General features: G+C 41.5%; 2 protein-coding genes across 4 annotated transcripts; one reads left to right on the plus strand and one right to left on the minus strand.

Annotated features, from left to right (window-relative positions):
• Positions 1-26,436, minus strand: LOC132261120 (protein GDAP2 homolog). 3 transcript variants are annotated; one of them, XM_059759688.1, is made up of 9 exons: positions 25,984-26,436; positions 13,951-14,174; positions 12,416-12,691; positions 10,048-10,397; positions 8,121-8,257; positions 7,418-7,518; positions 3,201-3,494; positions 2,092-2,290; positions 1-2,029 (listed from the first exon to the last, which is right to left on the minus strand). In XM_059759688.1, exons 2-9 carry the CDS (start codon positions 14,163-14,165, stop codon positions 1,976-1,978), a joined length of 1,626 nt encoding a protein of 541 aa, XP_059615671.1. In that variant the 5' UTR covers positions 14,166-14,174; positions 25,984-26,436; the 3' UTR covers positions 1-1,975. The 3 variants fall into 3 exon arrangements, with proteins under 3 accessions (XP_059615671.1, XP_059615672.1, XP_059615673.1); XM_059759689.1 differs by lacking the exons at positions 10,048-10,397; positions 12,416-12,691; positions 13,951-14,174; positions 25,984-26,436 and adding an exon at positions 8,328-8,370; XM_059759690.1 differs by lacking the exons at positions 7,418-7,518; positions 8,121-8,257; positions 10,048-10,397; ... (1 more) ...; positions 13,951-14,174; positions 25,984-26,436 and adding an exon at positions 4,873-5,360.
• Positions 16,167-17,339, plus strand: LOC132259997 (nuclear pore complex protein Nup50-like). The gene is made up of 2 exons (XM_059757878.1): positions 16,167-16,753; positions 17,095-17,339. The coding sequence occupies exons 1-2, from the start codon at positions 16,267-16,269 to the stop codon at positions 17,100-17,102; spliced, it is 495 nt and encodes a 164-aa protein (XP_059613861.1). The 5' UTR covers positions 16,167-16,266; the 3' UTR covers positions 17,103-17,339.

Below are 26,436 nucleotides of genomic sequence, written 5' to 3' on the forward strand. Positions count from 1 at the left end.
TTTTGCAATCTTTGATAACTGAACAAATTTATTTCTCTCTGTCTATTAATCCGCAACTCTGTTATATAATTCTTCTCTCTATTATATTTTTTTTTCACCTCCTCTGACACTCTCGACTAAACTACATGAAGTTTATCTTCACAGAATTCGCACACCGATATTGGCAATTGCAGAAACTCTCGGCGATTTTGATAAGAAAATGAGAAAGGCCCAGAATGTCTAGAGAGTTCAATATTTTATTAACAAAACTCTGAGATTCTACAATTAGCCAATAACGTGAAAATGCAACTCTTCTCCCTCATAATATTCTTACAAGTAGAATGGAATTAACCAGGTAAAGACGCTATTTACAAGAGTTAGTGATAACGCTATAGTTTACCATCTTTAATATTAAATCACACTCGCCAAACGATTGCCAAATTCTTTATTATAACTTCACCTCTAAACGTATGCTATATATGTTAAAATATCTCTCTTCTCAGTATTAATCTTCCTCCTAATTCAATATTCAACCATATTGTAGCTTTTCTCCTTCACTATTCGAATACTAATTCAACTGGAATTGCTTTCATATATTGTTTATGAAATTTCTAAAATAAAAAGTGATGAAGCCGCGCAATATTCGAGAAAAATTCGACTGAAAATAATTTCTATACCCTGTTATTTACAAATATTTGTTAAGCATTCCTATCAAGTTTTTTTGTTTTGCAATCATTCCTGGATTTTATACCTTTGCTTTAATGACCCTCTAAAAAAATATGCTTCACATCTTGTTTCTCCTTTTGTACATCGCGGATTTGTTTCAGTGACGTCCTTTAAAATGTTATCCTTTCCCGTTTAAAATGTACATGTATAGAAAATACGTTGATCTCAGGTGGTTTTCTCGTTAAATCTTTTGAGGATTATTCTGTGTGTTTGTGTGTGAGTTTCTTTTTATTTGCGGTGGTGCTAAAGTGTGGATAAAAGAGGATGAGTTCATTGGGGGAAAGCTCAGTATAATGCAAATTTTCAAAATGACGGTTAACTTGGCACGAGAAATGCGAAATGACCTTAGCTAAGGAGTTATATAGTTACAATATATATATATAGTTATTTAACAAATTTCTCCTCCTCAAATGTTTTTCTTTCGTGAAGTTCTAACTTTATTGACCTTCACTCCGCATAGTCTTTTAGTAACTTGTATTCTCTTTGTTATTTATATCAACAACGATAGAATTCTCCTCAAAATTTTTCCTTTAGCACTAAATGTATTCTCCAACTACGGTATAATGTCAACTTTTAGGGACTAATTACTAAGCATATGGGAATAAATTTCATTTCACTGTTTATCTAATGGTTTTTCTTCCCTAAATCAATTTTCAATAAATCAACATAGTGATTGCAGAACGTTCTAATTATACGAATTTTTCTTATACAAGCAAAATAATCCTATTAGGCACTTTAGGGACGTAACAAATGAAATATCATACACTACAAATTTCCATTTCTTTTTTGTTCACCTAAATATTCAAAAATCTTTTTTGGGAGAAACATTTTTGTTCAATAAAATCACCTCTATAATCTTAAGTCTACAAGATCGGAAATAAGACATGCAACAATATTTCTTTACAATGAGAGATGTGTTGAAAATTGATCTAGCAGAAAATATGCATGCAATATTATCGCTATAATTGTTTCTTTTTATGACTTTCATAAGAATAATAATTGTAAATATCCCGTCTCGCGCATCATCGCTATTTTATTTCATCTGTCTACCTACATTTGATTCTTTCACCTGTTCTTTTACCACAGAGAATTTGCGCAATGTTTACATCTACATACTTTATTACTTCAGAGCTAATTAGCCTGGCCACATTCTCTACAATCGCTCTTGTCGACTTAGGCTAAATATTTATATCATATCTTCTAGAGCAGCAGCACTCTTCTTGCAATCAACTCCTTGGAGAACTTAGACGTAGGCGACGTTCGCGGACAATTAGGAGGCTGGCGAAGTCTGCGTCTCGGGCTGGAAGTAGTGAAGACCGTTGATCTGCGCGGAAAGAGATCACAAAATCAGTCTTCAGGCGTTAATTTTGATGCAATGCAACTCACCGTCATATCGTATTCGGTGATGTAAGCGGGAATCTCGAGCTGATCTCTGGTGATGGCGGCATAGAGATGCTCCACGCCTGGCAGGGAGTGAACCTTGGCCTTGATGGCGGGCGCCATGAACGTCGTGAACCACCAAGTCATCATCTTAGTCCAGAATGTGGGGTGAACGATGTAGAAGGCCTTCAGGTTCTTCTTGTATCTGAAGCAGAAGACAAAATTGATTAAAAACTGTCTGGTGACTTAAGAAGACTCACAATTATAGACATTTTTAACTATATGTTGAATTTTCAATTCACAGAATTCGTCTGATTCTAACATCTGTGTATTCACACATTAATCAGAGAGTTAATTTGGTTCTTAACAGATTCAATTTGTTAGAAAAACTCTCATTTTGTAGACAAGATTACAATCTGTCAAAACTAACCATCGACTGCCTTATTAATTCTTCATGAAGAAATGTGTTTAGAAGTAAAATCCAAGTCTTATTCTTCACTAAAACTACTCTTGAATACCAAATCTCTTATTTTGAAAAGGCGTTTGGACTTCAAGATTCTTATTATAATACAAATCATCACGTAAATCATTGCATTTTGTATTTATGTACAAAATCTTCTGCTTAGATTTACTTTAGAATAGAAACTATCTAAAAATGTATAAAGTTGACATCTTATTGTTCGGTTGTATCGACAAACTTTCCTTTTAAGATAAGATCTGCAAAGTTGCATGCGACCATTTACTTGATAATGAACAATTTCAAGTCAACTGAAATACAATGTTAAATTCATAACAGTGGAATATGAAACCAAATCTGCGATTTCAGCCTGAGTGTGTACATTATATTGATTAAATTCTTCTAACAAGGCTCCATCACATGACAGCATTTGCTATTCAACCCATTATTTTGCCGCATGTTCGAATTACCCGATTCTTTGGGTGTGAGCCATGAGAACCGCTATAAATATTTATTTCACACGACTTGTAAACCCTCTTTTGGTGGGCAAATTGAATTTTGGTTGGTGCAAAAAACCACTATAACAATAATCAGTTAATGATTCCACGCTCCGATCGCGTTTTAGGGGATTTTCGGGGGTTTTTGGGGAAATGCTCACTTGTATGGCAATATGCTGTAGACATCTCGCAGCCAGTGGAGAGACGGATAGTTGTTGGAGCTGGTGAGAGTGTGGAAGTACGCGATCACGTAGTCGCCCTTGACGATGGGATCGAGGAGGTAGATCAAGTACAGCATCGCCTTCTCGAGGTCCACATTCTGCGCGGGAAACCATTTGCCACAGAAGACAACCACCGGACGCCCGAGGCGATCCACGCCGCTCTGGTAGAGGCAGCCGATGCCCGAGACCTCGGACAGATCCTCCGTGCGCGCCCGGCGCAGGAGCTTCTCGTACCTGCAAGACAGACATAGGACAGGACGTTAGCACTACAGTCAATCGTGTGATCAATTATTCAAAGGGTTCTGCTCTCTTTTCAGTGTCTTGCAATGTAGGCCAAGGGTCACACGTCAATTTACTCCAAATTGACCCAATTCACTTCATACAAAATTCTCCATACTCAGTTGTTCATTTCACCCGATGATTGCTCAAGTTGGATAAATATTAAAGTAATTGCTAAAGAACGCGGAGTGAGAAATAAATAATGGAAAATGCAATTTCTCCTCTCATTGCAAGACTGAAAAGAGCATTTTTTTTCCTCGTATTTGTTGCTGGCATTTTCTCATTCACTACAAATATTCAACTCTTTAGCAATATTGTGATATACAAAAGCATTAAAAGTAATCTGTCAAGTTCAAGGGTGTCCACTTATGCAATTTGCACAAGTTTTTCACTCACATATCTACATATAGCATCATGAATGATAAAATCCAAATGACTAAAAATGAGACATTCACCATAGCAACATGAAGATTTTGTAACAAATTGTTGACTGTGAACTTCGCACAGTGAATTTATCATGTGAAATATGTCTTCTCAGACATTTGTCAACATAAGAGTGAGTGAAATAATATGAAAAGGCCTTTCACTATTTCATCACTCCGAAATGTATTTTCTATGAGGCATGAATCATTTAAAGGCAAGTTGCATGCAATTGACTTGACCCAATAAATCGCGTTTAGACTAAGATCGACTAAAGAAATCTACTGAAAAAGTTAGTGTGTGTATTTTCTGTGCTCAATGATTTCTTTATATGGAAAACTCTGCATTAACAATGGATAGAAGAATTTTCATGCCCAAGATTAGCTCTCCATGCACGCACTCAGTTTCTCTTCATTCTTGACTAATCGTTAAAATTGCTTCTATACATTTTCCCTCTCTCACTCTCTCGCTCTCTCGCTCTCACTTTGTGCGGTCAGAACGAATTGTTAATTCATATTTTTTTCGAGTTGTGATGGAAAATGAATTCTGAAAAATATACTGATGAAGAAACCGAATGGAAATTCCTCACAGGAAATTCACCTGAAATTGCAAAGTGAAGCGAATGTGAGGTGTATTTCCTCTCTTTTCAGGTGAGCGCTCAATTTGATCATATGTTTTTTCGCTACCTTGTATTCTCTCCCTCCACTTTAATGTGTGGAGAACATTATAGACAATTTTCGTATATGTAAAGTGTAATTATTTGAGAATTGTGAAAAGAAAACAACGCAGAAAATTCGCATTATCGCATCTTCAGAGGCAAGATAAATAGCCGTGTGCGCGAAGATTCTGTGCTACAGCGGAAAACTTGTGGCACATTTTGGCTGAACGCCAAGGAAAAAGCTGTGATATTAACCTCTCTTCGGGTGTTTCTATTTGAATATCCTCATTAACAGTGACAAGATGCGAGGGTGTTGTTGATTCTGATGGCGTCGTAGAATCCAGACCCAAATCAATCGATGATTCTTCCACCATCGTCATCATTTTCCGTCTTTTCCGCGACTTTCACACAGCGCAAATATTCACAGTGATTTGCTCCTAATTTAGAACTCACACACAAACACGATCAGATTCACGATAGAGTCTGAGGAAGTTTATTTTACAAAGTCTCTTTTGCGGTGCAAAATCAACAATAGAAATGAATCACCGTGAATTTAGGCAATTAACCATCTCGATTAGTACTTTTTCTTCCTCTTGGGCGCTTTGAGAAATTCGCCAAGAACGCAAATGAGCTCGATTCTTCACAGAGAATTAGACAATCACGGCGTGTGTCTTCCAAATCATCCACCTTTACAGCACGAATAGTCTCACGAAACTGACGACAGCGCCGAGAGAGAATGAGCTTCACGAGCGAGCTTTTGCGCCAACTCCGCGTTTACGGTGCTTGAGGCCGCCCCACCACCCACTCATTGCCGGCAATTGCACATGATTCGGCATCGCGTCCTGTCGCCCGGAAAGTTCGTACAATTGAAGGGAAAAAAGACACAATTTCATGCTCCTTTCATGCAAGAGACGAGCGAAAAAATCCTCTAGAGGCACTAATTGACCCGAAAACAATCAATCGAGTCGCTAATTGAACTGTGTTTGCTCATGAAATCTCTCTCCCAGGGAAGCAAAAGAGCGCTAAGAGAGTCTCTTGAACTCCATGCGAATTCATGTACTTACAGTGTCTCCATAAGAAGTGGAAATCTATTTGAAAATAGAAATCTTTAGCATGAGGATTAATAGCGTTTTTGATAGCGTTCAAAGAGGCGAGAATGAAGATTAAGTATCAAGTATATCACGAGGATGTTCTTGAGCGAAACCAGGCAGCAAAACATATTATTGCGCGATTGTGTGGTGAAACAAAAAGAAATGCAGAGTATCCGGAGCCTCGAGAATGTCATAGAATGTCACGGCGGTAATATAATCGCACATGCGAGGCGCTCGGGGGGGTTCTTTTATGCGCCCATCCAGAAGCCATAACTATCTATCCAAAGGAGAATAATACGCTCAATATTGCTCGGTGGAACTGCGCATTTTCACGCAAGGATATCGATCACGCGCTCGGGAAAACTACACGAGGCTCCACTAAATGGCTGGCAAAATCAATACCGTCCATGACGTCACCGAGGATGCCGGCGTGACGTCATGAGGCGGAGATTGTGGGTCAAAGTGTGAGATTTATTGGTGACAGGCTCGCACACGTGAAGGAAACAGCGTTGGTGGAAAGTGTCTCGTGCTCCTTAACTGATGGTCACGTGAAAAAGCCCACAACAAGGGGGGAGATATATATATATAAATATTTTCCTCAAGTCTCAGAACAGACAACTATTTGAATAAAACATTTGGACATAATACAGAATATTTGGCAGATTTCCCGCTAATTTGAATATTATGCCAACTTCTTCTCAGTTGTACACAAGTTCTGGCCAAAATATCTCCCCCTTGACCCACAGTTTACCCAAGAGTTTACCTCTCTTTCTTGTGATTCACTCGGAAATTCCCCAGGAAATTCTTCAGCAGTGCGACAGGAAATCGCTTTATTAAAAATGCGTACGCGCTGGAGGAAAATTGACCTGTTTTTTTTTTACTAATTCTTTGTCTCAATATCAATGTTTAATGGGGCGTTCAGCACAGAAATGCAATTGGTCAAGCTTTGGGTGCTTTGGGTTGATGACCGTTTGCTTCTCCGAACGTCCTGAGATATTCTTTGTGTAGGAATTTTTGTTTGACATTTAGAATTTGATATAGCATTGAAAAGACACGCATTATTACTCACCCAACAATTGTAAGCAAGTTTACGCAGTGTGAAATCAATAAAGACCAAAAATAATGGTATGAATTTGTACATTATGCCCAAAAATAGATCCTTTTGACGAACTTTCGCCCAAAAATAGAATTACCTTCGAACACATTTCGTGTCAAAGGAGCTTCTTGTGTCTCTCGTTAATAATTCTTTCTTTCGATTGTGCTGACGCGTTTCACGTAAAAAATTAAACGACAGACAACCACATCTTGAGCAAAAAAAATTGTGTTTTTCCTTGGAACAACTGTGCCATCAAAAAGTGCCTGATTGTCATTGTGAGACTGTTTAAAGATCTCTGTCGCAGTGCAGAATCATTTGTGAATTGTGGTGATTAAGAAAAAAGTCTCTTATTTGCGCGAGTGTGTCTCAATAAAAGATCTTTGTGAGTTAGATGAGATTCTTTCCTTCCCATTTTATCTCTCGCGAGGGAGAATTTATGCCCCAGCAATTAGTATTATGATCTGTTTGGGATGATAAAGGCGCGAGGTGATTCAGGTGATAGACGCAATTTTTTCCGTGTATAAACATGAGATAATGGAGGCAATGTGATGCGAAAGATCAGACTCAAGCTTGGGCTCAAGACTGTCAACAGCTTTATGGTCCCTCTGCTTACCTCTCTTGGTGCTCGATGCCCTCTAGACCATCATCAATCACACTCTCGTACACGCCCGCACGCGGACGATCACCGAGGAGTCGCTGCCGGTCAAGATCTCCCTGCGAGAGCATTGAGAAGATCAGTAAAATTCAGGCGTAGAAAATCAAAGGGGGAGATAGTGTGGCCACAAATGACGCTGAACAGCTTAATTATTAAAAAAGATTAAAAGAACTAAAACATATGACTCAGAATTCGAACAATTCTTCAATTAGAAAAATGGATCTTTATCAATTTGTAGGTTTTGCTTGTTAATTACGATTTTAAAAATTTCTGATTATGAAGGAACTGTAAAATGTTCTAAATATTTTTATATATAAGGATCTCTCGTCATGTAAGATTTATGACCAGAAAAGACTTAAGCTTAAAAGTGTTTATGAACCTAAAGTTAAACCACAAGTTTAACTTCACGTCTGTAAACGCTGTAAAATAATCTTTCTGCTTCAAATGCTTCAGCGAAATCATATCAAGACAGTAAGATTATTTCGGATTCCAAATCGAAGAACAACAAAAAGGCTAGATTAGACTATGATAAGCTCTAGGGAATGACTCTAAAGATAGTGCAAGAAGTCTGGGAAGAATTTTGAACACAATTTGGGGGGAGAGACAGAAATTGCTGTCCAGAATCTAGCCAAATATTTCCTCCCTGAGACAGTGGCCTGACCTGCATCTGCGAGAAGGAGTGTTGACCGATGTTGAAGTGCGACCCGAAGCCGTAGCCCGATCCTCCCATCGGCCCGTACTCCAGATCGACGTCGCCTCCCTCGAGATCGTGAGGGCTCGTGTCGGAGTCATCATCGGCTGCAAGAGATGCGAAAAACAAACATTAGAGTCACAAGTCATGGCAATGAATTTGTCAAAAATGCTTTACAGTCGAAAATAAAGGCGTCATTTATCATTTCCGCCCCAAAACCTAAGTAAACGCTTTCCCGCCGAAAAATGATCGTCTCCTCAGCCACTCAAATAACATGACGCGCGCGCGATCTTCAAGGTTGGAAGCACTTTGGCGAGCTTTGGCGAAAAGGAAAAACAAGAGCGCAAGACTGCTTTTTAGTGTATAAACTTTGCCGGTCGCAGGCAAGAGTGAAACTGAAATTTCCGCCTTGAAAAAGATAATAATAAAATGCGGCGATAGCAAGTGCTGGAGAACTGTCGACAAACACCAATAGACTGAGCAAATCTCGCCTTCGCCACCATTTCTCTCCCCGATCGTACTGTATTTTGATGCACTATGAATTTATTTAGAGAAATGCGCCACTCGAGTGCTGGTCAAGAGAGTCACTGACATCGGCGAGAGGCTAATAAATCTACATGGAAAAATACATCATGAATATTCACTGAAAATCACCCCAAAAACGGTCTTCAAGGACTATTTATCCTCATTTTTGGCCCATCAAATGCTTAATGTTTGACGTCAAGTGCGAAAAATATGCACTTCAGTTTAGATAAATGCTATTGAAAAGCTGAAAAACGCGAGCAGAATAAATTTATGGAACGATACGGATCGCAATCACGAAATCTCGAGATGTTTGAAGAAGATGCAAACGTGTTTGTTTATCATGATGATGGGAAAATCAACGATTTCAGTTAATAAATAAATCATTTGAAGCGCAATTATGAAATTAATTTCCTTGACAAGTTTTATCTGTATTTCTGCGAACTGCGATCGCAAAGTGATTGCTAAGAATGCAGAAAAGCAAGAGTTCTATCAATTGAACTGCCAGTCTAATCCATAGGCGTAGGTGTGTGTGCTTTTTTCTAATTATTTTTCTTTTCGAGTATCTCAAACACTTATTTGCTTAACCCTTCGTTGAACTCATTTCAGTCCCTTTAAATTAATCGCCCAATTGAGTTACGGAGGCAAACACAGAGGCAAAGTCTCCAATTTCAACGAATCAATTAACGAAAATATCCAAGGCAGTGCAATACAAATGAAATTGTCATTGTAGATAAAGTCTCTGTGTATCAAATGTAAACAGCGCACTGATAAGATTAAACAACAATGATTGACACGCTTTGTTCGCAATTTCATCACAAAATCAACCAATTATAGTACATAAATGATGTTGTACAACATTAAGAAGCGAAGAGAGATCTTTTATGTCTTTGAATCACTCATGCAAATTGTACGAATCTCGAGAGAGCTTTCATGCCTGGGTTTTTCATCTCGTGCGGTTCGCGTCTCGGGTAAATTATATGTTGAAGCACTTTTTTTGCACTAAACTTCCAACCAAAAACTCACCAGTTTTTGACTTTTCCACCCCAATTACGGAAATTCTCGTTGATTCATCCATCGCGACACTTCAGGAATGCTCACAGAAAAAAATCCTTTTGCAGGAATTCAGCGAATTTAGCTTAATTTGGCCGAAAGCGTGCTTCGTTTGCACTTCTGCACGAAGTGACTAACAAATTCGATGTGAGAAAAGGGTGTAGGTTAATTGTGTGTGTCTACGGCGCGTGTAAATATTTAATGCGAGCGGATAGGGTGACACCCTTTGGGAGTTGGCCAGACACACTCAAGCGTGAACCCTGTGCGAGATAAATGCCCGCAAATCGCCTGATAAGGCCGAATCGATGGACTCCCGCCTCACCTCCAATCATGACGGCGTGCTGTGGATTGTGGATGATGCGAATCTGCCTGTCCGGATACTGGGGCTCGCCCAGAATGCCGCCGATGTCGCGCGGAAGCTGCCACAGAGCGCTGCTCTCCTCTACGTCGTTGCGCGGAAAGTACAGAGGCGCCAGCACTTCATAGATCCCGCGGTCGTGCGATTCCAGGCACAGCACCACAGTCTCGCCCTTGTACTGCTCCAGGAAGCGCCTCGTCGTCCGCAGAGCGATGTGCGCCCCCAAGTCGGGTGGGAAGTTTCTCTGGGCCGAGTAGATGACGCACAGCGCGACTGTCTTCAGGCCGTACTCGTGCGCCTTGTGCAGGACGTTCCTGCAAAGAGTGAGAGAGAGTCGTTAGCTTTCCCGCCAAAACGCGTTCGTGACGAAAATTGCCCCAAGAGATAGACTTCACTTCTGCGAAGCAATTTTCCGGAATATCTTATGAGTTTTCAGAACAAAGCGCTGTGATAGAATACGTAAGATAAGCTGCTGAATCGAGCGAATTGTGCGCCTGGCGAGCTTACACACAACTTTGGCGTCATCTAGCGTGAAAACCAGCCAATCTGCATGCACATTTTCCAAATTCCACTCTCATTTACACGACACACGAGAAACTCCATACTAATTACTTCCAACTCCACCGTGAATATTAATATAGAGGCATACACACAACCAATGATTATTCCCTCAACATAGCATTGCACAATAGCCCACAGAATGTCAATGGAATATAAGTCTAATTTGATCACATTTAAAAGCGCACAGAAAATTTGATTGTAACATCAATTACAAAGCAATTGTCTCATGTGCATGAGCAATTCTTCACAAATTTATACGTTAAATTGCGATCCTTATCGCCAAATGGGAAAATTGGAAGGCAGAGAAAAATGTGGGATGGAAAGAATTGATTGTATCGTGTCGGGTTGTGCGGCAATTTAATCTCATTTGCCAGCTAAATCTTTTATGAAATTCCACAACAAATTGCGCCACTTTGCTCAATGTGAAATGCACTTTTCTAACACGCCAAGGAAAATCTTGCGTCACACTGTCGCGCTTGGCGCATTTTATTTTGGATTTTTCCACCTGGTTGCATAATTAAACGTGAACCGCCAAAGATCGGTCTTCACTGCGGTAATAGATGACTTTCCACTCTTTGCACCAACTTTTACATGGAGAATTTTCTCGCGCATCGTGAATCTAAATCCAATTTCTCATTGATTTGCATATCAAACATCAATGGTAAAACCATTTCAAAAGATGTGAATAGAAAAATACTTTGATCTACAACGCCAATTGCGTAGGTTTGGAGGGAAAATGAGACATTTTCATTGAGAAATATGAGTGGGAAAAATAATGAAACTTCAAATTACAGCTAAGAGATATATTTCACATGAGAAGGAGAGAGAAAAGCTCACTCAGGAAGCAATGTTGTGCGGTTTATGGAAAATATAAACTTTCACCCTGAACTTGTGCTTCGCTTGCAATGCTACAGAATGCTTCTGGTGTTCTATGCTCAATAAAATATGGTGAATAGAAGAAATTCTTGGCATTTGTTTAAATTATAAGCTTTGTGTGCAGATTCCCCTCATTATTTACTCATTAGCGTCTCTCGTTTGTGCATTAACACGAGAACAAGTAATTAATTTTCATATCAAAACTACAATTACATGCATTATTTTAACAATACGATTCTTATCTACTCGCATTATGCAATTTTTCTTTCTCTCTTTATGGATGATGTGCAGTAGCATCAAGTCATTTTTTACTACTCCATTAATGACCGAATAAAATATTCACCACAACGGAAAACCGAATCAAAATGCAGGCTGAACAGAAATAAAACTGCGGTTTAAATATAGCAGAAATCAATCAGATTGATTGATTCACCGCTTTCCGTTACACCGAAATTAATCTAGTATTTAATGTTGATACGAGTTCATGGAAATATTGCGGGAAATGGTCCAAAAACAGAGAAGCAGTGTTGGACGGATTGATAACATTTTAGCGCTTACATGTATATGTTAAATGTAAAATAAGCAAAATCTGTATCTTTTTCCATTTATCTATCTCTCAAAGTACTTTTCTGATTTCCAAAAGCTTACAACTACTTAGAACTTATCAAAATCAACAAAAAGCTGTCAGTTTGTGTAGACAATCTTTTTTGAAATAGTCTTTTGTGGGCATTCTTTGATGAAAATATTAATTGTAGTGCCATTTTTCGTAGAATTCTCGTGAATATTGGCGTTTCAGAAAGGGCAAAACATGTTCCCTACAAGTTAAATGCCAAACACATTCTTTACCACGTAAGGGCACAACACAGCAGAGGAGGAAAACTCATTTTCATCTCACCTGTAGCACAAATGGAGTGTGTTCTCAGCTGCAGTTTTGTACTTGTCACTGTAAATGGGTCCCACAGTGTGAATGATGTACTTTGCCGGCAAGTTGTACCCTTTCGTGAGGCGCACTTCTCCCGTTCGGCACGACTTCACGTCCCTCTGCACGGCCTCTCGCAGCTCAGGTCCAGCTCTGCCCAGGATGCGATCGGAAATGGCGTTGCGCTCCGTCAGCGTCTCGTCTGTCGTGTTTGTGATGGCATCAACCTTCAGCAGCGAAATATCACCATCCCTTTGCGAACGAGAGAAACACACATTAGCACAGCGCGTCCAACTCTGCCGACAATCGCACGGGAACTGAACTGGGCAGTGGAAAAAATAAGGAAACTTTTTGAGGTGAAAATAAAATGCAAAAAGCTTTTCTCTGTAGCACTTTTTTCCATTGACTGCGAGGCTTCACCGCGCTTCAATGACTCACTCTTTATCGCAGCTTTACATATTCATCTCGCATCTGAGATTGTGCATTCGTATGCGCGCGTCAAAGTGCAATTTAATTGGTCTCACCAGGAAAAACTGTATCAAAAAACTCTATCATGAATCATAAACTCTTCAAAAACATGCAAACAATATTGGCAACTCTCATTAAATTCTCTGTCAAGTGAACTAGCTCTAGTCATAAATAAACTTGTAGGGCTGGGAAATGAGACTGCATTAGTCATGATGAGACCTGTCATGAATGTTGATGATTGAGTAAGTATTTCATCAATTAATAAGACTCGTTTATCAATACTAAAACTACCAAATGGCTATTTTGTCACCTTCAGGCTGAACATTTCTTCTTCCGCATCACTAAATGTTCAGCAAAGCTCATCAAACAACAATGAAGTGACGCAAGTAGAAATATTATTAATAAACTTTTCAGTAGTTCTAGTGCTAAATTATTTACTTAGTTTGCTTGATTCTAGGCTAAAAATATAAGCATGAAGAAATGTAGAACAAACACAGATATTTAGCTTAATCGAATTCACGGCATTATTCATAGTTTCATGTGTGAGAGTCAATGACTGGCTATCAATTTCTGGAAGCTTATCTGCTACCGCGAAATATCAAGCTTCGCCCGAGAGAAACAGTTTTGATTACATCCCTTTCCCTCGTTTCTGAACTACACGCGGAAATGCTCAGAAAAGCCGTTTCAAGACGAAGGTTCTGAATGAGAGAGAGAAAAAATAAACATAAAGTCGAGTGAAAAACGTGAAAAATTAATCATCTGACACGAATCGGTGAATGAAGGTTGATTCACTCTCATGTACATTCACAAGAGCCGCTGTGATATATGAGGAATTATGCAAATATGTGCGAAATGAGAGCTCATCTCGCTGAATTTGCAGCGTTGTCTGTGCAAGAGGTAATCCTCAATTAGCAATGTAATTATGACAGAATCACCTTGGAGATCAATTCAGGACAGATGAAAACACAGAGTGTAAACTGAAGAAACACAAGTAAAATGCTGAACTGAAGATAAGGACGATTAGTTTAGCGGAAGATCTTTACCACAGAATAAGGCGGTTATTGATGTGTTGGGCGTGAGGGAAGGGGCTCAACTTGTGGCGCGGCTGATCCACGAGCCCCGAATAGTCCGCGCGGCGCAAGTGCAACTGGGCTGTTTGGTGGCCCCAGCGCGGCAGCGACGGCAGCGACACGAACTGGCTCAGTTCGCCGATTGGCAGGGCAAAGCTCTCATGCGTCGCTTCGTAGACGAGTCTCATGGTCGCCCTCTGCAATTATGTGGTCCTTCAGCGTGCGCCACAAACGACAATCCAATGATTCGGCCAAAGAGCATAACGATTTATGTCAGTTGGAATTTGTACAACAACTTTACGTGAGCTCAGCGAACCCAATTTGCTTCATTTCTCGGCGTCATTCAAAATTTGCTCTGAAAAGCACTCATTTTAGCACAACTTTTTAGAGATGATGCTGATCGAAAGTGTTAGAAAGGTTGCTTTCTTCAGCTCAATATTGAGCAGAAGTGAGACAATTACCAAAATCTCCTCGAATGAGCTTAATTCAGGTCAATATTGTGCTAAAATTCGATCAAACACGCTTCTTATGCATATTGTGTTCGCTGAGAAACAATCTTTTACTGCCAATTAAGACACTCATGCTCTTGTTATTTAGCATCTTATTTCGGTACATTTCCTTTCCTTCCTCGCCAATTTGGAATCCACACAATGGACATGCATTAAAGCTCATGGGAAGGATACTCGAGCAAGGGTACTTTACAGTTTACACATCAAGTGGGATCACATTTGCACAGGACTTCTGAACAGTGTTATCAGTTGCAGTGAGAGTGTTTGAACACCAATTGAGACACGGCAGGAGTGTGAGGACTTTTCAGGATAACAGTACAACTAAAAGCATGAAATTCACATTACTTTGCACAGAGTTTTGAGATTCTCAGGAGAGGATAAAACTTGTGTGCAACACTTGACTTTGTGAGTTCTTATGAATAATTTCAAAACACTTCGCAACCATACAAATATGTGTGTGTGTGTGTGTGTGTGTGTATGTTTGTGTGAGTAAAATGTGAGTTGAAAACCAGACGAGAGACCTTAATAATATGCGTTCTATTGAACTCTTTTGCATGTGCATACAATTTGTGATTATACTTTATCACTCGAATGTTTGCCATTGACTATACATATGTACATATGCATAAGCATCGAAGCGTCCAGTCGTGGAGCATTGAATGGCATTTGAAGGCAGATTCTCTGGTCAGAGTTCTGTGCCCAACATGCAGTGATAGATTGATCCACTCTTTGTGCAAAATTATTCAAAAGGCCCCCATGAAAATCAATAAATGCATTGCATAAACATAAACTCTGTGACGTCTGACCGGGGCGAAAAAACAGTCAAAAATATCCACAAAACAAAAATCAGAGGTCAAGTGGCAAAAAAGACAACAAAAACTCTTTTTTCGTGGAAATCACTCATCAACTACACACGGATAATTGCATCCGCTTACGCAATTCGCTCTACGTCACGAGAAAATGAGCATTTAAGAGAGTATGACAGTGTAAGTGAGTCAGCAACTTGAAAATCAATTTGCTAAATCCATCTGACAATCGGAGAAAAGCGATTTTCAGGGCGCCGCAGGGCGCGATGATGCGTGGAAAAGTTAGTGATCCACCCTCGGAGCAGCCGCTTTGTGTAAATTTCATTAGACCAGCACAAGAATGGCGAGTGGTAATGGAATTATGGCCACCGAAGAAGACATATCCATTTCCCAGCAATTGGTGAGTCTTCCGTTTAGTCCCACAAATTGCCTCACCTGCAGCCCACCCTTTACACCTCCACTTCCGCTTCCTTTTGTGTAGTTTTCGTTGGCGAAAAAATAAGCCCACTCCACGCACGCCGTGTCAATGGAAGTTCCACGCGGTCGGATCGATTGCTCTATGAAATAATGACAAACGATTTATTCACGGAAAAGCGTCACTCCATCATTTAATCCTGCGGCGATCTAAATTTAGATTCAAAGCGTGGCTTTTTATCACTCACGTTAATCCGCCAGAGTTTTGAAGTTCTACAGAAGTTTTTAAAGAAAATATGATTTCTATAGCTGGTAATGAATGCGAAAGGCTTATATATTTCCATTCACATTGCATTACATTTCTTGCACAGTATTTCGTCTAACTTCGGCTCTAATCGTCACTTCGCTTGAGGTCATCATTAGCTTTTTGCACCCCAAAATCTTCCGATAGCAATATTGTCAAGTCAAGAGTGCGTGTGAAACGAAGCGCACTTCCAAAAGAGTTATTGCAGACAAAATACGTGAAAAAAACAAGAAGAATTTGCACTTCGACAATCATAATGAGCAAAAGGAAGAGTTTGTGTGCCCTGAACAGCGACAACTGGGACGTTGAGGATGTCCCAGAGGAAAAAGGGACTTTCCAGAAAGCCTCCGAGGATGAACTGAAGAATCGCGTAATTCGAACGGCTTTCAGACGCACCGTTTCAACGACAAAGTCCACGGGATTGTTTAGTGGTTTTGAGGGCTTCTCAAAGACAACTTCAGTCAATTCACTCTTCTCCGCACTCTGCAAAACCACAAGTTCACCGGTCGTGACATCGGCAAGTAACTTGCCGAAATCGTCAGAAGAATTTTCACCACGCGAAAAGCAAGAGATGTTGGCAGACTTGAACAAATCCATTTTGGATCGCATAAAGACGAGAATTGAAGAGAATCCCTTCGCCATTCTGACCCCCATCTTTGAGGACTATGAGAAGCAGCTCAAGAAGATCAAGAGCAACGAGAAGACACCGTCAGAAGCCTCCTCAACGTCCTCCGACGCAAAGGGTGACGATCATTCCGATTGAAGCCACAGTGCGGTATAAATTGTGGCTCTCTTTCGAGTCATTCGACACCGGCAGCCACAAAACCAATACAATACGTATTAAATCCATCTATTCTGCGAATAAAAACTTGCAGTGAACTCTTTTCTGTGTTGCGACTTTGTTGGCTTCACCGGTCAATTTTGAGAGTCACTCAAATGTAAATTGAGACACGGAACATGTCAGAGACCGCATTAACTGCGGTCAATGGCCGTAATGATTTTGTAAAATTCTGATACAGAAATATGTATTTAACTTACATTCAGCAAAAAATACTGATTATATTTAAATTCAACTTTTTTTCAGGGAATTGAGTTACTGAAAAAAGAAGTGTAAGTTGAAAAGTTCACAAATAACTCTCTAAAGGAGTAGATAATTAAAATTACACAGGAAGAGCATTTATTTAGGAGCATTAAAACTGTGAGCACACTCTAAACAGATTTTAAATATGGTTTAACGCAACAATAGAAGGTATTTAAGCTGAATATTTTAAAATGTGTGACATTTCGCAAAAATAAAGAGCCATCATTATGTCTTGAACTGCTTCGAAATTACTGGATACTTCTTTCTCGCAATTATATTTTCATGGGGTGCTCAAGGAGGTTCAAAATAAACCCCTCATGTGATGGTAATACTTGTGGGTTGGCGGCAAATGTGTGGGACTCTGATGATTATCCATGTAACATCCTATTAAGAAGATACACACACACGATATTGAATCAACAGAGCCGGAAAAAAGGAAGGGGACCAAAGATTAATGAAAACTTGCTTCCATTCTTTCACTTTGCGCGTCTATTTCGGCCCGAAATTGCTGGTATTTTCGTGCTGCGAAGGTCTCACCATTGAGCCAAAGTTACAATTTTATTGTTACACTCCTTCCGTCTCAACTGTGCCCGCACGAACTGGAGTGCGACTCTCGGGCCATTTTCCCTCTAAGCGCACTCCTTCACTGAAATTTTCCTCTGCGGTGGCTTGAAAGAAGCGCCTCCATTCACTCTTGTGTACTTCCACACACATCATTTTTATCTGTAATTAGAAATCTGCCTATTCAGCGTCAAAATGAGGACATCATCTCGTCTTCTGACTTCGCAGAGTGAAAGGAAGGGCAAAAAATGTTCCTCTCCGACCCTCGTGAATTCTTCAGCGAGGGCAAGAAAGCATCGCACCAAACTTTGAATGACGACAAAGCAAAAAGTTCAAGTGGGTGGCAATTAAAAGCTCTCACTGCAAATCGACCCTTCTTCCCTTCGCCATCACACTGGATGACATTTCAGAAATATTCCTCTTTCGTGTGAAAATTCCAGAAGATCTTTACGATCTGCGAGTGGAAAAAGGCAGAGGGAAAAACTTCACGGATCTCATCAAGTGCGCAATAGGAGGCTTTAAGCAGCGAGCTTGACATACTGATACATAAATAGGGTGTTTAATGTACACACGCCAGTCGTCAATGAGCAAAAAGTCACCCAGTTTACCAAAACAAACACGGCCAATTTGAAAATGTCTCCACATACTTTTTGCCGACATCATCAAACAATTAACCCGAAATGCTCACAACTGAGTCCGTTCGGATGTTCTTTTTCGCAATTTCGTCTGAGGAAAGATATTTTCCCAAGAACTTCAAGAACTAAATAAAGACAGACAGCATTGAATATTGAAAAACAGAGTTGACACAAATTCAGGACTTGATGTATTGAAAATTCGCACCTGTCGATGGAAGAGAAAATTCGATTCAGGACAATATTGGACTGTCAGATGCTTCTCTACAACATGAGCCCAGAAAAGCTTCGCGATTTGCAAACAGTGGAACCTCTGTGGACGTTTTATGGGCTTATTGACTTCAAAATCAAAGAGTTTGTTCATGACACCACAATGGAGGCATTGTGAGATTTAATGGGATTCTCATTTGGAAATGAAGCGATCATAAATTGGCAGCTATTTGCAATCTAATTGCAGCTTAGTTCTCTTTCACACACAGATGAGCGCACCAAGGTTGAAAAGCGCTGTAATTTGGGTTGAGAGTGTAAATTTTCATCAGATGCAACCCTCAGCAAAGAGCCCACTAATATGGAAATTAAGCAAACTTTTCCCAATGTAATAACATTCCACTGCACAAGCCCTATTTTCGATGGATATTTATGAATAGCACGAAAATTCAGCATGTTAAATCAATAGAATGCCTGAGACTCGAAGAGGCCAACTTGTGAGACATAATGAAAAAGCTTCCTTACAAAATTAATATCAAACTCACATGCTTGCACAGCGCTTGCAATTCCCGACCCAAAATCTACTCAAACTTTCCCTTATATTATTGGCGCCAACTTCAGGCAAGTGACTGGCTGTTTGTTTTCGTCGCTCTGGCCGTTTTCTTATATTTGTCTTTGTTGGAAGCCCTTTGGCGCACTACTTTTAGGTCCTAGGGATCCACGGTCACACCATCTCGTGTGGGGCGAACTTACCGTGCGATCTCGAAGACAATTTCAACGTTTTTCTACAAAAATGACGGACCGCGCCACTGACAGGCAGCTCATCGCTGCACCTACTATTAATTTGACAACGCCCGGAAAGAGAGGAAGAGAAGAAGGAGCCCCTCCGACGGACAGGAAAACTAAACAGACAAAGCTAAGCAACTACTGGCTTGCTGCGCCTCCCGTGCCCACCTCAAACCGCTTCGAGCCAATTGCGCCTGTTGCTCCGGACAATGAACCTGCCCAGCCGGCGCAGAAAAACAGCCCGCGTCCTCCGCCGATCTTCGTACACGGCGTGGAACAGATCGACCCTCTGAGGAAGCTCCTTGAGGAGTACACTGACGAGGAATACTCAATGAAGTCCATGGAGAGGGGCACTGTGAAGATCCGCGTCAAGACTGCTGACGCGTACCGATCGCTGATGAAAAAGCTGAAGGAAAACAATACCGACATGCACTCTTACAAACCACGAGATGAGCGCAGCTTCAGAGTTGTGCTGAGGAATGTCCACTTCTCTACCCCCATGGATGACATCAAGAAGGCACTGGAGGCCCTGGGTCACAGTGTCACAAATGTCCACAACATCAGGAATAGAACCACAAAGTTCCCCATGTCCTTATTCTACGTGGATCTTCACCCGAAGCCCAACAATAAGGACATATACTCTGTCGATCGACTACTGAACTATGTCGTGAAATTTGAGCCCCCGCATGCAAGAAAGGAGGCTGTTCAGTGTACGCGGTGCCAGAGGTTTAATCATTCTAAGGCTTTCTGCAGTCGCGAGCCCAGGTGTGTGAAATGCGCGGGCTCTCACCTGACATCTGAGTGCCCCCGCAAGGAGCGTGATTCCAAAGTGAAGTGCGTGAACTGTGACTCCGAGGGCCATCCGGCCAACTACAAGGGCTGCAAAGTGCACCTTGAGCTGGTGCAGAGAAACCGCCCCGAACTAAGGCAGAGGGTGCGCGAGCTGCGTGCTGAATTGAGACTGCGACGGGGCGCGGAGTTGCCTGAAATTCCTGCCCCGGGAGAGGGTTGCTCACGGCGAAACACACAAACGTCATATGCAAACGTCACTAAAAATGTAAACAAACAACACGCGGCGAACTCAGGCGAAATTAACCCAGCTGTCCACGCATCTCCTGCAGCCCATGCATCTGACATGAGTGAGCTCAAGGCGATGATGAAAACACTTGCAGAGCAAATGTCCACAATGATGAATCTTCTCTCTCAAGTCATCACTAAGCTCATTCCATGATGATCCAATTTTTAAAAATTGGCATCTGGAACGCCAACGGCCTTTGCAACCATGCATTGGAATTAAAGACATTTCTACAGGCTAATGATATCGACATCATGCTAATATCAGAGACTCATTTTACGGTCAGAAGTTATTTGAAGATCCCACATTATGCTATGTACAACACAAGGCACCCTGACGGCACGGCTCATGGTGGCACGGCTATTCTTATCAGGAGGAGCATTAAACACTCAGTCAGAGAGAAATTTAAACAGGAATTTCTCCAAGCAACGAGTGTAGAGATCTGGTGTTGGGGTGGCCCAATGGTCATCTCTTCTGTGTACTGCCCGCCAAAACACAAGCTGAAAAGCCGCATTTTTGAGGAATTCATCGACTCACTAGGTCAACGTTTCATTGCTGGCGGCGATTATAATGCAAAACATCCTCAATGGGGATCCAGACTGGCAAACCCTCGCGGGAGAGAGCTCGATATAGCTATGAGGAAAAAGTCGTGCATTCACATCTCTGCCGGAGAGCCTACATATTGGCCAACGGACGTCAACAAGCTGCCGGATCTTCTGGACTTCTGTGTTGCAAGGGGCGTGGACACCAGCAAATGTAGAATGAGGACTCATTTTGATCTCTCGTCTGATCATGTTCCGGTAGTGCTTGAGCTGAGCGCTGATGTTGCCCTCTTCCCCAGCCCGCCTTCTCTCACCAATAAGCGTACGGATTGGACCAAGTTTCGCAGACACTTGGACGTGAAGATTGCCTCTTTACCTGCCATAAATACGGAGTTGGATCTGGAGGCGGCAGTGGTCCACTTGACTGAGACGATCCAGGAGGCGGCCTGGAGCTCTACTCCCTGCTCTGAGCGAGTGGCCCCCGCTATGGCAGCGCCCGCAGCCGTGAGAGACCTCATCAAGAAGAAAAGAGCACTCAGGAAAAGGTGGAGAGTTTCCCGTCATCCGCAAGACAAGGCGGAGTATAATAGAGCCACGGAAAACCTGAGACAACTCTTGCGACAGGTTCGAGATGACTCAGTGGGATCATACCTGGAGAATTTATCGCCCACGAGCGCCACTGATTATAACCTCTGGAGGGCCACAAAGAAACTCAATCGCCCAGCCCTGTCTGTTCCTCCGATTAGGAAAGCAGATGGGGCTTGGGCTAGAAGCGACGCTCAAAAGGCCGAGGTCTTCGCGGGCCATCTTGCACGAGTCTTTCAGCCCTGGTCGGATGCTCCTGCTCAGTGGGCGGACGATGATGTTGTGGTGCAGCAGTCCGACTCCGCGGTGCGGCGCATAAGAAGGTTTACACTGAAAGAGATCCTCGATGTTCTGCTTTATGGAATAAGCCCGAAAAAAGCACCAGGTTTTGATCTGATTACGGCCGCGATACTCAGAGAAATCTCGCCAAGATGCCTGAGATTCATCCAGAGAATCTTCAATGCCATACTTCGCCTTGGTTGTTTCCCGTCACACTGGAAGGTCGCACAGATAATTATGATTGCCAAGCCAGGCAAAAAGCCGGAGGCTGTGGAGTCGTACCGTCCCATAAGTCTGCTGCCGGTGATGTCGAAGATCTTCGAGAAGCTCTTGCTCACAAGGATGAGGGCCTCCGTCGGCGGGGACGTCCTTCCACCTCACCAGTTTGGTTTCCGCGAGGGGCACGGAACAGTGGAGCAGGTTCATCGTGTGGTTGACACGATTCATTCCGCCTTTGAAGAGAGAGAGTTCTGCACGGCGGCATTTTTGGACATTAGTCAGGCCTTCGACAGGGTCTGGCATGAGGGCCTTCTCTACAAGCTGAAGAAGCTCTTACCCGCGCCCTTCTATCGAGTCTTGAGATCTTTCTTGACGAGTCGTGTCTTCCTTGTGCGGCAGAGATCGGAGTTGTCGGCATTGTGCGAGGTGAACGCCGGCGTGCCCCAGGGCAGCGTCCTGGGCCCTGTGCTTTTTCTCCTGTACACATCTGATCTTCCCATCCCACCATCAGCAATGATAGCTACTTATGCCGACGATACGGCTATTCTTGTCAGGAATGAGTCACCGGTGACGGCCTCCCAATGTCTACAACACGGCCTTCAAATTATGGAGCGATGGTTTCGGGATTGGAGATTCAAGGTCAACGAGGAGAAGTCTATGCACGTCACCTTCTCACTGAGGAAGGGAAACTGCCCGCCGGTCACACTGAATGGACGGGAGATCCCACAGGCAGACTCTACCAAATATCTCGGAATCCATCTAGACAAACGACTAACCTGGAAGACACACATATGGAATAAGCGGAAGCAGCTTGGCCTAAAATGGAGGACTTTCTACTGGCTTGTGGGAAGAAGATCTCGGTTGTCCACTGAAAACAAACTCCTCATCTACAAAACAATCTTCAAACCAGTATGGACATACGGAATCCAACTTTGGGGCACGGCGGCCAAGTCAAACATAGATATAATGCAGCGATTCCAGAACAAGGCCTTAAGGCAAATCGTGAACGCACCGTGGTACGTCACAAATGAACTGCTCCACAAGGATCTCAACATACCTATGATTTCCGATGAAATTAAGAGATACAGCGAGAGTTACGGAGATCGGCTCTTATCCCATCCGAACGACCTGGCGGGGGTTTTGGCAATAGACCATGGGGAATGCAGGAGACTCAGGCGATTAAAGCCATCTGACTTGTTTATGTATTTATAAACGTTTTAGTTTGGGATTCACAAAAACTTGAACCCCTTTTCTGTCACTTATACACAACTTCAAGAAAGCTTATTGTATACGAATACAGATTGCTGGCAATAAACAAACTAAAAGTTTCCCTTATATTAATTTTCAAGAGGATTAAAACTATTTCGAGAGGCTAATCATTCCGCAAATGTATCGCTCCAGGCTTTGTGGGCGGAGCAAACGAATAGGGGTGGCTTAAATGTGTCTCAATGTCTATGAAATACATCAGGTACACAGTTTGGGAAGCGCTCTGAATTCTTTTACGGACTGGTGGGCTCTTCAGTGATGGTTTATGGATTTAAATTGGGAGGCTGAGTGTTCCTCCAAGAGAGTGGCTCTTAATACTAACGCCAAATCTTCATGCAGCATAGACTTTTGACCTTTGCACCAGATTGAGGGTGAAATTTATTATCTCTGGCCACCTTTCGCTCCCAAATTCACCCCAATATCATTTGAACAGGGTCAAATTCACAATAAAAAATTTAATAGCATAGATTTACGAGAGAGAATGAGGAAATTCAATTTTAATGCCATTGACCCCACCTCTTAAGGTATTTTGTATGAACTGAGAAACTGTGTGTGTGTGTTTCAAATACGGGGTATTTTGGGTGGCTTTTGATGTTTGTCTCTCTGCTTAAATGCAGGGAAATGTGATGGAAAAATTGTGCAAGTGGACATTTTCAGTAAAATTTACGATCTTGTTTATTTGTGGGAACACAAAGCGAAAAAATATCTCTCGTGAAAGCTCTATAGTGTGCCAAAGTTGTCATGGAAAGCTCGATGATTGTCAAATGATTCAATTTTCTTGTTACATCCACGGAACTGTCACACCTTTTTTGCACTATAGCATAAACTACTGAGCAACTTTCTAATTTCCCAACATTCTGTGCGCCATCTCAGTGCACTCTAAAACGCCACCATCCAGCAATTGATGAACGAGAAACAGTGTGACACAATTTTATCGCTAACCGGATCCACATGGACTTGTATTCTTGGCTCTGCTCTCTAATTTATGGCATTAATTTCGTAGTGCTTCATGAAATTCGTCTCTAATTCAAATATTTTGAGCTACCTGATAAATTGTACAAACAATTAATGAGGCTCAGGCTGAGAAGCAGGGAGAAAAAGAGAGAAAATACCACCAAACAGTAGTTGAGCACGCAAGTAGGAAAACAGTTTGGAGTCTCTGGATGGCAAATTGACTTGTTCCAATTTAAATAACTTGTGCAAACTCCAACAATTGACATTGCAGTACTCATTAGTGCGATTTGAAGAGGTTTTTTTTCTGATCACTCTCAGCGCGTCATCGACTGTTTGTCTCGCACACACAAAAGCAAAGCGCGAAAAGACACCGCGATGTGCGAGGTGAATGCGATGTTTGAGGCCTCAAAATGTGGGAAGTTGAAATTCAAGTCTCTCCGCTGAAAATGTATGATGTCATGTAAATATTCTCTCCTCTTTGTTTAATCGCCACTTGGCGTGCTGGCTTTTTTTCCACTTTTTCCCCTCACATTTACTCAACTTGTCATCAAATGCATTTCTATGCTGTTGTTTCTCCCATCTTACCAATTTTATCGTGATTTCTCGTGCAATTGTTAAATTAAACAGTCATTAAGTTGCCACACACTTCTTTAATACGACTGTAAGAAAAATGTTGCAAAATATTTCTTCACTTCATTGTAATTTCTACTGGAATGTTGAGCATTTGTCAATACAATTAACAACTATAATGTTCTATTCTGAGAAATCTCTATTATAAAAAATGCAAATTGTTTTTGATTGTGATTAGCGTAATTTAGAATTCACCGATATTACAAAAAATTGAATGTTTAAAAATTTTAAGACGTGTTTGTGAACCAATTATGATCATCTATGACGCTAATAGAGAGATAATGAAGGTTTGTTACAAAAATTATGTAAAATAATGAAAGGGAAAATTGGATTTTTAATTTTTCTTTACACATGCAATATTTCGCTGAACTGAAAGATGAATAGATATATGATCTTTATCGATACTTCCGCAAATATGTATGTAGATTGACAAAATGTTTGGTCATAAAGTGCGAAATTATTCTACACGTGAGTTTTTTAAAGATGTTTTTCAAACCTTCAAATGAATTATTAATCCTTTTGTTATGAAAAACTTCAGTACGAAAGTTAATATTTAGCGAAAGACAAGGTGAAAAAAAATGTCATTACAGAAATTCTGCGGATCATTAAAAAATTTTGTCGAAAAGCTATGCAATTACGAGTCAATCTTGCGGGAAATACAAATGGGAAAAGCACTACATTTGGAGGGAAGAAGAAAAGTCCCTCCAGTGGTTAAATGGAAATCGTCACGCTAAATGAGTGGAAAAGTGGCTAAAAGAGCACAATTTTCCCTCGCGGAGTCTTTCAATTTCCTCCCCCTAATTTTCTCCCCCGAAAATCGGCGGCCCCATTTTCCACTGCGAAAGGCTGCTGCGAGGGTGGCACTTTGACCACCCTCGCGAGAATGCCTCAGAAGTTCACCTGTGATTTTTCATCGCTGGGCGAACACGAAGGCATTTTCCGGTGCTTTTCACACTTGTGATTGTGCCTCTTTTTGCTCATGTGCTGGATGGTGGCGAGATATTGAACTGGGAGAGTGAATATACATGCAGAAACATTTGACAGGAAATTCATTTGCGCTATGCATAACTATCCAGAACAAAACACTATCGTCACAGAGACGGAAAAGCGGGGAAAATTGGGCACAACGTCAAAGCATCTCCTGCGAAGGACTTACTTCACTCTGGAACGACTTGTCTCCGAGTGTCCCTTGGAATTCCCTTGGGTTCACCTCCTTTTCGCCACACTTTTCGACCACTGCACTTCACACAGCGAATCCCGAAGCACAGAAGTGGTCAGAAAACTCAAAGCGACGGAGAAGAAGGCAGCAGAATTGAAATGATGCACTATTGGAATTACACTTCACTTTTTTTCTCACCACTTCCGATTGAAGATGCTACAGGAATACAGTGTTCAATGCGCAATACAGTATCCGAAAGGAAGGAAAATCACCCATACACCCACGAAAAATGACATCGAAAGAATAACACAAAAAGATTATCCACAATGGAGCTGAAGAATGAGTAGGAATTTCCAACTCAATGCCCACGCGATTAGCATGGATTTTATTTCGAGTTTTATTATTCGAGCTGTGTGCACGCCAAGAGATCAAGCTGTACGCGAGTCAACT

The sequence above is a fragment of the Phlebotomus argentipes genome, unplaced genomic scaffold (assembly GCF_947086385.1).
Source record: "Phlebotomus argentipes unplaced genomic scaffold, Phlebotomus argentipes genome assembly scaffold_18, whole genome shotgun sequence".
In the NCBI taxonomy this organism is placed as follows: Eukaryota; Metazoa; Arthropoda; class Insecta; order Diptera; family Psychodidae; genus Phlebotomus; species Phlebotomus argentipes.